This window comes from Aricia agestis, chromosome 8 (genome assembly GCF_905147365.1).
Source record: "Aricia agestis chromosome 8, ilAriAges1.1, whole genome shotgun sequence".
Lineage (NCBI taxonomy): Eukaryota > Metazoa > Arthropoda > Insecta > Lepidoptera > Lycaenidae > Aricia > Aricia agestis.
In genome coordinates, this window is record NC_056413.1 from 5,560,610 (window position 1) to 5,573,602 (window position 12,993).

General features: G+C 36.5%; 1 protein-coding gene across 1 annotated transcript; it reads left to right on the top strand.

Annotated features, from left to right (window-relative positions):
* Positions 1–223: 223 nt before the first annotated feature.
* LOC121729782 (stromal cell-derived factor 2) lies at positions 224–5,527 on the top strand. The gene is made up of 4 exons (XM_042118406.1): positions 224–374; positions 524–719; positions 3,498–3,722; positions 5,317–5,527. Exons 1-4 carry the CDS (start codon positions 293–295, stop codon positions 5,486–5,488), a joined length of 675 nt encoding a protein of 224 aa, XP_041974340.1. The 5' UTR covers positions 224–292; the 3' UTR covers positions 5,489–5,527.
* Positions 5,528–12,993: the final 7,466 nt, after the last annotated feature.

The following is a 12,993-nucleotide window of genomic DNA, read 5'->3' on the forward strand; positions in this document are numbered from 1 at the left end:
GCGCGAGGGCCAAAGCGAGTGCTACTAAGCAACTTGCACTCGCACTTTCACTAAGCAAAATGCGTTCACACGATGAAAATATATGCTTAGTATTAGTACTTGCGCAAGCTACTGCGCATCGTCTGCAACGGGCATTATACTCGACACTGGCCATGGTTATGTAGCAGAAGTGCCATTATAAGAAAAAAAAAACAGTCATCATCGTCCATCTGTCAAATGTCAATAAATTGTCAAATTACGATCAAAATTTCATTTCCAAATCAGACCATTCAAAATAGAAATATCTCCAAAAATGGACTTTACAAATTTGAAAAGCCTTATAAACGTTGTTTCTCCCTTTATTATCTTTCTATGGATCGCACAAGTTTCTGAAGGTACGCACTTTTTCATTGATTATTTTTACTTTGTCCGTCGATGGGCCGCGAAGCTTATCGTGTTTTGCTTTGCAATTACGTGGCCTTATATTATCGGTTCATATTTAATACCTTTATATCTTACTAATAAAGCTTTAAACTATTTCCAGCGTCCAAAGCAGAATTTGTAACATGTGGTACAATTTTGAAGTTGATGAACACTGATCTGAGGCTGCGGCTTCATTCGCACGACGTGAAGTACGGCTCCGGGTCTGGTCAACAGTCAGTCACTGCGGTGGATGTTTCAGACGACTATAATAGCCATTGGCTAATTCGACCTGGTATGGGAGAATCCTGTAAAAGGGGGTGTGTACTATTCATATTTTATAACCTTGTGTTGGTAGTAATAGGGAATCCTCCTTCTCCAGTCGTGTTCCTCATGTCTGAGGGTCGTGACCTCCCCCTTCCATGACCTTCCTTGTAATGGTCTTACGCCAGCTGTTCCTATCCTCGGCCACTCGAAGAGCGTCGTAGACGGTGGACTCAAGTGTGGTGCGGATTTGATCGGACCAATGCATAGGACTGCGACCTCGTGGTCTTTTTCCCTAAATCTTGCCAGTTACCATCAGTTTTTCAAGATTGTCTCCTTTTTTTCTGGCTATGTGTCCAAAATATTCTAAAATGCGGTTGAGGCAGATGGTAGAGAGCCTTGTTTTTATATTTAGTTGAGCCAGAATGGATGCGTTGGTTCTGAATGCAGTCCATGGAATTCGGAGCATTTTTCTCCAGCACCACATCTCGAAGGCGTTGATACGTCTGCGGTCTGCAGACTTCAGAGTCCATGTCTCGGATCCATAAAGAAGGATGGAGAATATGAGCGTGTGCACAAGTTTCGTCTTGGTTCTTAGTGAAATCTTCCTGTCACGCCAGGTTTTATGCATTTGAGACATGGCACTCTTAGCCATCCCAATTTTCCTACGTATGTCTGGTCTAGTGGACCCAAGGTATACGAATTTGCTAACCACTTCTAGTTTTAGAAGTAATAGGGAATATGCATGATTTTTTTTATACTTTAATTAGTCCTTTATATCTTTATAAATGAGAACAAAACATAAATAGGCTTCAAAATATTCAAATTATTCTTTAAATTGAAATTTAAAACATTGATTAAATTTGTAGCGTTCAAACGCCGGCATTTAGCGCGCCATGTTGATGACGTCAGATGTTATGTCCCTTGTTTGTTTCCTTTAGTGATTCAGTTACTTCGTATTTATTTTCGGGTTTATTGGCTATTAAATCATGGAAGAAGCTAAAAAACCTTACAAGTATTGTGTGATACTGAAGTGCAAAAGCATTACTAGAAACACACCTGACAAAGTATTTTTCGTATTCCAAACGATGTAAAAATACGAGAACCATGGTGTAAGATAATGAAAAGCTATGTTTTTTTATGAAATAAGGGGGCAAACGAGCAAACGGGTCACCTGATGGAAAGCAACTTCCGTCGCCCGCCCGCGGACACTCGCAGCATCAGACGAACTGCAGGTGCGTTGCCGGTCTTCTAAGAGGGAATAGGGTAATAGGGGAGGGTAGGGAAGGGAAGGGAATAGGGTAGGGGATTGGGCCTCCGGTAAACTCACTCACTCGTGAGAATTTTTTGTGAGAACGTGGTATTTCTCCGGTCGAGCCGGCCCATTCATGCCGAAGCATGGCTCTCCCACGTATAAATTCTCTATCTCCATTATTGTGTTTATTACTATTGTGATGATCATTACAACGTAAGTACCTATGCTACGTATATAGCATACTTATGTTACTGTTATACATCTTCATGCGATTTAGTCAAAAGTAAATTAATTTTGCAATAGAAGATCTGAAACAAACAAGTAGCTACTTATGTCGGTACTCAACGTAAATTGTTCATAATAATTGGAACATCTAATATATAAAAATTCTCATGTCACCGATATGTAACATCTGACGTCACATTTCGTTTCGACCAATGGTGGCGCGTTTAGTAAGTTTGAATTTCCCTCCATTCATTTTCATTTTTTAAACAATATTTTATGGGTTCAAATGATAACCAATTAAAAAAAATACCTTTTGATCATAATGTGAGGATGATAAAGATTACAGAAAAATATATTTGAGATGGAATTATTTTTTTTGCATATTCCCTATTATGTTATCCAGACATAAGTCTTAATAGAAATGGTGTTGTTTAGGAAATTAGTAGTCTTTATTTAAATACTTCAAATAATATAATATAAATAATAATAATAATAAAGCATATTTATTCAAGACTTATACAATTTGATTTGTTTACAATCTATTTTGAGTTAGTATATTTCTTAAACTATGTTAGTAAAAGTTATTGTACCCTTGACCCCATCCGGGTATATGCCTCCTCCATCTCATTCCAAACCTGTCTATCCTTTGCTTTCTCTAGCCAGTTTGTGTCTGCCACTTTCGCAATGTCGTCCATCCACCTCATTTTTGGTCTGCCCCGATGTCTGTTCCCTGGGTGGCCTCTCCATTTTGTGATTTTGAGAGTCCATCTTTGGTCTGGGACCCTGGCTACATGTCCTGCCCATCGCCATTTCATTTTTAGAGCATGTTTGAGAAAGTCTGTAACCTTCGTCCTTTCTCTAATGGTTTTGTTTCTAACTTTATGTATCCTAATTAGCCTTAGCATACTTCTTTCCATGGCGTGTTGTGTAGTAAGCAATCTGTTTCTGGCTTTATTAGTGTACACCCATGTTTGGCTACCATAGGTGAGGCAAGGCAAAATACAGACATCGATTACCGTCTTTTTTAGCTCTAAATTATAATATCCTTTTAAGATTTCTTTGTGTGACCAAAACTTGTTCCATGAGCTTCTAATTCTTCTTTCAATTTCTTGTTCATTACTGTCGCTGTTGAAGGAAATTTGTTTCCCTAGATAGACATATTCCTTTACATATTGGATCTGGTGCCCATCTATTCGTATAGGTCTCTGCAGACTGTTTATTTATTAATTATTATACTTCAAATAACAATTCATTATTTACTATCATTTGTAAGATTTTTATTGTTTCTATTATAGACAATTTAATTTCTTTTTGTATAAATTTCTATGAATTCTACATTGCTGTTTTGTTTTAGCGCACCAATTAAATGCAACACAAATGTCCGTCTCCAGCATGTATCTACGAAGAAGAACCTCCACTCCCACTATTTCTCGTCACCACTGTCTGCTAATCAAGAAGTGTCTTGTTATGGTGATGAAGATGGTGAGGGGGACAGCGGAGACAACTGGACAGTGGTCTGCAACAATGATTACTGGAGAAGGGACACACCAGTTAAATTGAGACATGTGGATACAGCTGCGTATGTACTCTTATAAGATTTTATTGTTTATTGCAAAATCTATCCCAAAATCGTGGGTGGTCGCCTCTTCTCTACCCTATAGCACAATAGACTGAATGAACTAATAGGTTGACTTAGAAGTGTTCTTGAAATTTACGTGACTTAGTGTGACATTGCCCAGCGCCTCCGCGCCCCAGTTTGATTGAAGTAGGCCTATTGGTTTGTCCTTTTGTTAGGCCTCTAGCTTCTTGCAACACAAATTGTTGGTGCGCTTGCCAAAACCTCTAACTAATTAGTTAAGTTTTCAGTGGAGACAATAAACTATTTTATTAAATGATTGATTGACTTGAATAAATTAAAAAGTCTTAGTTCATACATAATATTTTTTGCCACCATACTGCAGTTTTAATTTATTGATAAGTCCATCAATTATTAAATATAATAGTTTTAAATTGTCTACCCCTGAAAACTTGACTAAATACACATAGGCTGATTTTCCTGTCACGCTGATTGTCAGCACCGACGGTTGGCGCGGAGCTCGTCAGCGCTGATCAGTCAGCTCGGACTGTTTTAGTCTCGCTCAAAATTCGTGTTTAGCAGTGTTGCAGAAATGACATTTATGAAATCGGTGTTGCTACCAACTAAAAATCGTGAGAAATAGGGAGATTGCTACGAACTAAAAATCGGGAGAAATAGGGAGATTGCTGCCTAAATAAATCAAATAAAAACACGTGATAAAGTTATTAATCATTAGCCTCCTTGCAGCTTAGACAATAGGCGTAGTTTGCATCTTTAATATTACTGCTTGCCTGTAACCACCCAGCAAACTCCGGGCGCGTTTCCCACTCTTTTTTATACTTTTGTAGTAAGTATATCTTTTTTTTTTGTTTCGAACGTACCACTACTAGTGGTTGAAAAATCACTGTCTGGGTCTGAACTAGACATTTGATTTGCGTTAATACAATATGGGAAGTTGCGTATCGGACGAATGATTAGAAAATGAAAAATTGAAAAATGAAAATTTGAAACCTGTCGCATTCATATCGACGTATTTAAAAATATATATTCCCCTACAATAATATTCAACTTTAGTGAGTATGAATTACAGCCTAAATTTGCTTGTTTATTGAAAGGCCAATATAATGCCTTGCCCCTTGGGGAATAACCTAACTTGGGGAATAAAATAATAATAATAAAAATGTTAAATTTGGTGTTACAAACTACAAAATGAATATAAATTAAGTTTAATGTTCTAAGATTAAGTAAATCGGGAGATTATACCCTAAAATCGTTTTATCGGTATTTGTTTGCTAAAATCGGGAGATGTACCGATAAATCGGTAATTTTAACAACACTGGTGTTTAGCGCGACACGAAAACGCTCACTGAGTGTGGAGGTGCCGCGCGTACGGCCACGTAGCGATCTGCGCGACTCGAAAACGCTACATATAACTACATACCCATCAGCGTCGGCCATCAGGAAAATCAGCCATAGAGGTTTTGGCAAGCGCAACAACAAAATTTCATTTAGCTCCTACCTAGTTTTTTAATAATAACTTTTTAAGCAGTAGTGTTTGTAGCTAAGTTGCTTAATAAATAACAAACTATAATTTTAGGTATTTGGCTGGATCAGGAAGAACATTTGGAAGGCCAATCAGTGGACAGGGTGAGATTGTAGGAGTGAACTCACAATATGGCGCATACACAGACTGGCAGGCCAAGGAAGGGCTCTTTGTACACCCCAGTGAAGCGTTACCACACCAACAAATAATTCATTCCGAACTATAATTATTTATTACAAATTAGAATTAAATTAATTTTATACCATGTTGTGTTGTAATTTTTCACATTGTTGTCTAGTTTATTCTATACTTCCTTTGGTAAAAAAAATTGTTTAAGGGCGCGTTCAGACGTGCGCGTTTTCATCTCGCGTGTTTTCCCAAACGCTACAGCAGAAAACACGCACGTCTTAACGCGCCGTAATTAGTGTTGGACGTATGTTAAATTTGCCATTAGGATTTCGCACCACGACTGAGCAGCCAGGTGCTAGCAGTTTTAATTGTAGTTTTGAACTTTTTATTTTGTATGTTATAACTTTTATAATAATTATTTCCGTGCTTCAGTTGCATCGGAATTTGATTCCCTACCACACTTTCAATGTCTGTGCATTGGTTGAAACTTAACATCTCTTCACAACTTAGTTATTTTATGCCAAACCCTTTTTCCTCAGCCTTGTGTACTCGACATAGCTCTCTGCCTTAATAATTATTTTAAGCCATTTGCACTGTGTTATAATAATTTGTACATTGATTTTAATATGATTTAGAAAAATACTTTTAGAAGTGCCTTACACAAAAATATGAATGATTATTATTTTTGTTTGCTTTTTTCACTGTACTCTCATCTAAGACAGTATTATTATTAGTTCGATGCTCTTGAAGCACTAATATTTGTAAACTTTGGAGGTGTGTTGCATCACACACAATTTGACAATAAAGTTTTTAGTAATAAAAAGTGTTTTCATTCCATTAGTGTCTAAACACACTAGGCCGAATTTACGCGGCGGAAATTCCGCATGATTACGCCCCCAATTTCAAACGCATACAATATACGGACGGAATAGTGTGTCATCGGTAATTTTTAAAATACATTGCGGGCGTAATCATGCGGAATTTCCGCCGCGTAACTTCGGCCTAGTGTGTTTAGACCAAGTTTAGACACTAAAATCATTTATTTTTCATGTACCTATGCATTTTTTCCTTTTGCAACAATATAGTGCTATGATTTAGCTAAATTTCACTTAATTTTTTGTGATTGCAATATTTGTTGCTAGATAGTCCTACAAAGGCGACAGTTTGGGTGTATGGATGTAGCGATGTATGGATGTTTGTTACTCTTTCTCACAAAAACTACTGAACGGATTTTAATGAAACTTTACAATAATATAGATTATACATCAGAATAACACATAGGTTACAATTTTAACCGACTTTCATAATGGGGGAGGTGTTATGTTCGTTATTTATGTTCAACGATTACTCCGCCATTTATTAACCGATTTTCAAAATTTTTCTTTTGGTATATAGGGAATCATCTCAATTTAGTATTATATCCACAAAAGTGGTGATCTGATGAAGGATCCATAAGTAATCGAGGGAACTCCTCAAAATTTATAGGGAAACATGTGGTGACTTCGATTTCGTGAGAAGTATTCTAAGCTTAAGCTACCAACCAGTAAGATTTTGCACCGAGGTATACCTGGTATACCGTGGTTCGGAAGGTGCTGAGAGAACTCCTGATTCTTTATAGATACAAGTTTGGGAGTTTCGGCGTTGTTTTAAGAACGGAAAGCATATGCTACTATGCAAATTACATTCATCATCATCACTACCATATTATGACCCTGTTGTTGGTATTTTTCATAGTCTTTTAGATCGCGACTCGAATTTGTCAAGCGATAATTTAAAAAATTCTATACTTAATATTATAAACCTGAAGAGTATGTTTGCTTGAACGCGCTAATCTCAGGAACTACAGGTCCGATTTAAAAACTTATTTCAGTGTTAGAAGCTCATTTACCGAGTAAGGCTATATATTATAACGCTAAGACTAATACGACCGAAGAAACTCAGGAAAATGTGGGAAAAATGGGGGAAATATTAGAAAGAGCTTATCTCACAAACTACTGGAGCAATTTTTGGCAAAGATATATCATATAAGAGTAGATCACTTGAAGGGAGTATAGCTAATTTTTATGGGAAAATGTACGGTTTCCGTAAAATTCCTAATGACAGCGGGCGAAGCCGCGCGGGACATCTAGTAGTTAATAATATAGTGCATAGGTGGGACTCAGTGTATGTCGCAAATTGAAAATTCTGTATACCTACTTACATTTATATCAGCCATCTTGCAGGCAGCAGGACATGTAAAATCATTAATATTTTGGCATAACAGTATCAACAGCTAATGACCATGCCATTTTAATCTATCAAATTGTTCCTGATATTGGTATCGATATATTAGATTGTATCTATTGAATCGATTAAAATAGATAGTACCGAATAAAAATCGATAGTGTCGACTATTTTAGACTAGTTTTTGCCCGCAGCTTCGCGTTAAGAAGTATTATTACATACAATCTTTCATTTCTTTAGCAACCTATAGGAGAGGGGTTTGGGGGGCAAACTCAACACTAACGACGCGACACTATTTTGTTATAAGCAACATTTACGCATAGCTGCAAGCAGCACAAAGCTTCGTGACGATAGACGCATGTGAGGCCTGGCGAAAACAAAAACACTCTTTACAAGTTCATTATTATTTATTTGGCGGGACCGTGACAATGGTTTTTTACCAGCCACGGTCCCGCCTCTTAGCAATCATTATTGGGTTTGAAGGCTGTGGACGCACTGCAATTATCTCTTGCGTCGGCGGACGAAGGAAATGCAGGCTCGCCAGAAACTGGCGAGCTTGCACCCTCGACCGCCTCCTCGTTTCGATGCAGCTGAAAAGAAAATAAAGAATAATCGTATTGTTAGCTAAGGTTTTCGTCAAATATGGCGTCCATAATGGACTTTTACTAGGGATTTGACAGTTCATTTGACTTTTTGTTATGGTTAAAGATAAAGTTATGGGTATAGTTTAAATAAACACACTCTGAAGTGTAACAAGGAGAGAAACAATATGACCTGGCATATATTGTTAACTTATTATTTGGTCGTTTAACGACGCCCATTTACCTTGCGTTGCGTCTTCGGCGGCTGCGCAGGGGGCGGGACAGAAATCGGCGCAGGCGGCAACGCAGATCGGCCGTGGCTGCCCTGACGCCTGCGCGTGCCACCACCACCAGATTTTGGAAGCAATTTCCAGATCCAGGCATGCTCGCTGCTCGGGAAATCAAAATGTCACTGTCAATTTGACAGTGTCAAACGGGTTTACGTTATTGACAGAAAGGAATGCCAACATGACACACAAAACACAAAAACCTTGTTAAAAACTTACGTATTTAATGTTAAATCCACGGTTTGAGGCATTCTTTGGCCGTTCTTAGTAAGATCTTGCATAAAACGTTGACTACCTATACACTTTTATTAACACTTTTATCACATGAAATAATATGCAGACCGACTCCTTTGTTATGACTAGGGTTGCCAGATGTCCGGTATTTAAGCGTACAGTCCGGTATTTTCGAGGCCTGTCCGGTAAAAAATAAACGGTCATACCGGACAAGACAATGTCCGGTATTTTGAGGAAAGTTGGTTTTACTGGTACCTAGTTTTAGGTGATATTAATTTTTTAGAAGCTCCCTTACCTTTATTTCGTTAAGTAAGTTATAGTATATTATGGCGACCACAATTTAATGACCGCATTTTATAATATAAAAAAATGTATTTTTGCGACCTTCCATACAAACTAAAGTACCTGATACACGGTTGACAACGGCGGTTGTTAACAGCAAGAACGGGTTTGCGCGTTGCCAGCCACACTGTTGTCAACGTGTTGTAAACCACAGTGTCGAATAGATTTTGCGTGAATAGGACGTGTCTATGCTTGCAACTCACACACAACCTCATGGCGCCCTATACCTAATTATAATATAATTATGTTAAATTTTTATTATGACTAAAATTTGTTTTTATTATGCTTATCATACATACATACAATAGGTACATACTACACATATTTTTTCTATCCAAGAATGTTAAACACTAATTATTATTAATAATCATAATACCAAAGTACGTCAAATCGCGTAGCGGAAATAGAGTCTTTGTACGAGTCGAATTTTATTTTATTGTTATTTTATTACTAGTAGACTAACATAAATACATTTAATATTATTGGGATTGGACTTAAAATAAAAAATGTAAATGGTATCAAACATCGATCTACACGGTTGAAAACTTAAGTTGAAATCCGCCGTTGTCAACCGTGTATCAGGCCTTTAACACAACATGATATTCACATCAAATGTCACAGGAATTATTACCAGTGTACTGGCTTAATCGCTTAGGCCAATGATCGCTTAGGTTTAAGATATTTTGATTTATGTCACACTTGACAGCACACTGATATTTTTTGGAAACACAACCCATATGTAGTCAGTGATGCCAACCTGCAGATAATTTCAGATCGGTGAGGAACCAATAGAAAATCTAGAAGTGTCTATCCTTACGCCATCTAGTTAAGATTGTTAAAATTAAAATTAAAAAATATAAATGAAAATCCCTCATTACGTAGTTGAATATTTTTCTTATAGATGTCGCTGTACCGCGCTAGAAACAAACTAGTGGTATTTCGACGATGAAAGTATATATTTTGTACGTTTATTTCAAATCTGTATAATGAACTGTACTTGTAAATATTTTAATTAATTAATTTATTTATTTACAGTACCGGATCTTCTACTGACGACGGGTGTGATGTTCGATGCGTAGTCTGCATCGGACATTGCATTCAATTTTTTACAAGGCTATTGCCTTATTAATCTTATTATCTACTCTACATGCATTACAATTAGGTAACATGTTTAAAAAATTGTAACGAATGGACATAATATATTATGATACAAGTTACAAGTACACACTTTCTATTGTGTGACAAAAGAACCAAAACACAATAACTTAAATGAAATCCATACTAATATTATAAATGCGAAAGTATCTCTGTCTGTCTGTCTGTCTGTCTTGCTTTCACGCCAAAACTACTGAACCGATTGCAATGAAATTTTGTATACAGTTATTCTAGAGTCTGAGAAAGGACATAGGCTACATTTTGATGTGGGAAAATATCTTATTTCCATGAAAATATCGATGAAAATGAATTCGCATTGCGCGTGGCCAGCGCTCATCCCGGGGGTCCTGGGTTCGAGTCCCGCAGGCGGAACAAAAAGTTTTCAATGTTCCTGGGTCTTGGATGTGTATTAAAATAAAATTTCAAAAATCTTAAACATATTTTATGTATAATAATATTATAAAAAATCCAGAAATATATCGATGGAATGAACATTTTAGTTCTAATACGATTCAACAGATGGCGTTTAATTTTTACTTTATTGTAACATAAAACTAATCATACTTATTAGTTAGTATGTTTTTGTTTATAGTTTTTAATACGTTAGAATATTATCTATACTAATATTATAAATGCGAAAGTATCTCTGTCTGTCTGTCTGTCTCGCTTTCACGCCAAAACTACTGAACCGATTGTAATGAAATTTTGTACACAGATAGTCTAAAGCCTGAGAAAGGACATAGGCTACTTTTTAACTGGAAAAGGGGGGTTGTAAGGGGGTGAAAATGCGTAAATTTGGTCAAATTAAATTAGTTCCAAAAACTCAAAATAGATGGCGCCAAGAGTCCCCCTAGATCGCGCTATTGCTTGCTCATGCGTATTTTTATAAGAGGTGGTACCATTTTGAGCCAAGCTTTTCGATTCTTTCGATTGTTATACACGTTATTAATTAAGAACTCACCTACCAACTTAGATTAGATATCAAATTCAAAAACAACAGCGCCAAAACTACTGAACCGATTGTAATGAAATTTTGTACCTACACAGATAGTCGAAAGCCTGAGAAAGGACATAGGCTACTTCTTACTGGAAAAAGGGGTTGTAAGGGGGTGTTTATGCGTAAATTTGTTCAAATTAAGTTAGTTCCAAAAACTGGAACCGATGGCGCTAATAGTGTTGTTTCTGGTCTCTATGTTGGTACGTGAGTTATTTAATAACATGTATAACAATCGAAAGAATCGAAATATTATCTCAACATGGTACCACCTCTTATAGAAATACATATGAGCAAGCGATAGCGCGATCTCGCCTAGATCGCGCCACGCCACTAACAGTCTACCAATAATAAATACTAAATAGTTTATGGCCTATGGTTATTGGCTATTGGGCAAAGCTAAAGTTGTGTAATGCATTATGCAGCTAAGTTGTGTAACGCTAAATAAGCTTTAAAAGGTATAAAAAAGTTTAATTTAAAAAAAAACATATTATGTGCACACTACACGGCTGTTTTGGGTATTTTAAGGGGTACCAGGGTTTTAAAAAGCTTTTGACACCAATTTTATTAACACCGCGCGGTATAAACTGAAGTCCACGCGGACGAAGTCGCGGGCAACAGCTAGTAATTTTATATATACTTACGCCATCTAGTTAAGATTGTTAAAATTAAAATTAAAAAATATAAATGAAAATCCCTCATTACGTAGTTGAATATTTTTCTTATAGATGTCGCTGTACCGCGCTAGAAACAAACTAGTGGTATTTCGACGATGAAAGTATATATTTTGTACGTTTATTTGAAATCTGTATAATGAACTGTACAATGAACTGTAAATATTTTAATTAATTGATTATTTATTTACAGTATTACAGTACGAGATCGCGAGATAACGGATGTGATGTTCGATGCGTAGTTTGCATCGGACATTGCATTTAATTTTTTACAAGGCAATAGAAACTCTATTGCCTTATTAATCTTATTATCTACTCTACATGCATTACAATTAACATGTTTAAAAAATTGTAATGGACATAATATATTATGATTTATGATACAAGTTACAAGTACACACTTTCTATTGTGTGACAAAAGAACCAAAACACAATAACTTAAATGAAATAATTTTATTTGTGACTTTAAGTGAACATTTTATTTTATTTTATCATACCCTACCTGGCAGGTCGGCACGCACTCGCGTACTAGCTGCCGCCGACCCGCCACGTAGGACCGTAGCACAAGTAGGGAATGAAATTTGCGTTCCTACCTGGCGCTATCGTTAGCACAGCCGTTGCGGCACTCTCGTCCCAATAGGCGCGATTTCAGCAGTTATCGTGTTAAGAGTTAATCAACATAATTAAATATGAATTTTTGTTTTAACTTAGTCCATCCCAGTCTCAAACTTATTTGGTTAAACTTGGAGTTCATTTGAAGTCTGGAAAGGGAAGAGTCTAAAGATTTGCCAAAACTCCCACATAATGTCCCTGTCAATGGGTGACTTTGGATGGGTCTATAGGTTTTATGTTATCTTAACAGTTAAAACCAAAAGACAAGACTTGTGAATTGATTATTATTATAGCTAAATTTATATTGAAGAGCTTATGCTAAGATAAGAAATGTCCAATGTTGGTTAATTTTTCATAGTTGCAATCTCATGGCTATGATTATTAAGTCCCAGAAGAAACATCTCTAGTTTTATATATTTTTAACTACACTATCATTCCTATTCAATGTAGAAATTAATTCATTTAGCATTCATGTACTCCCACGGTGCCTAGAACAGTCG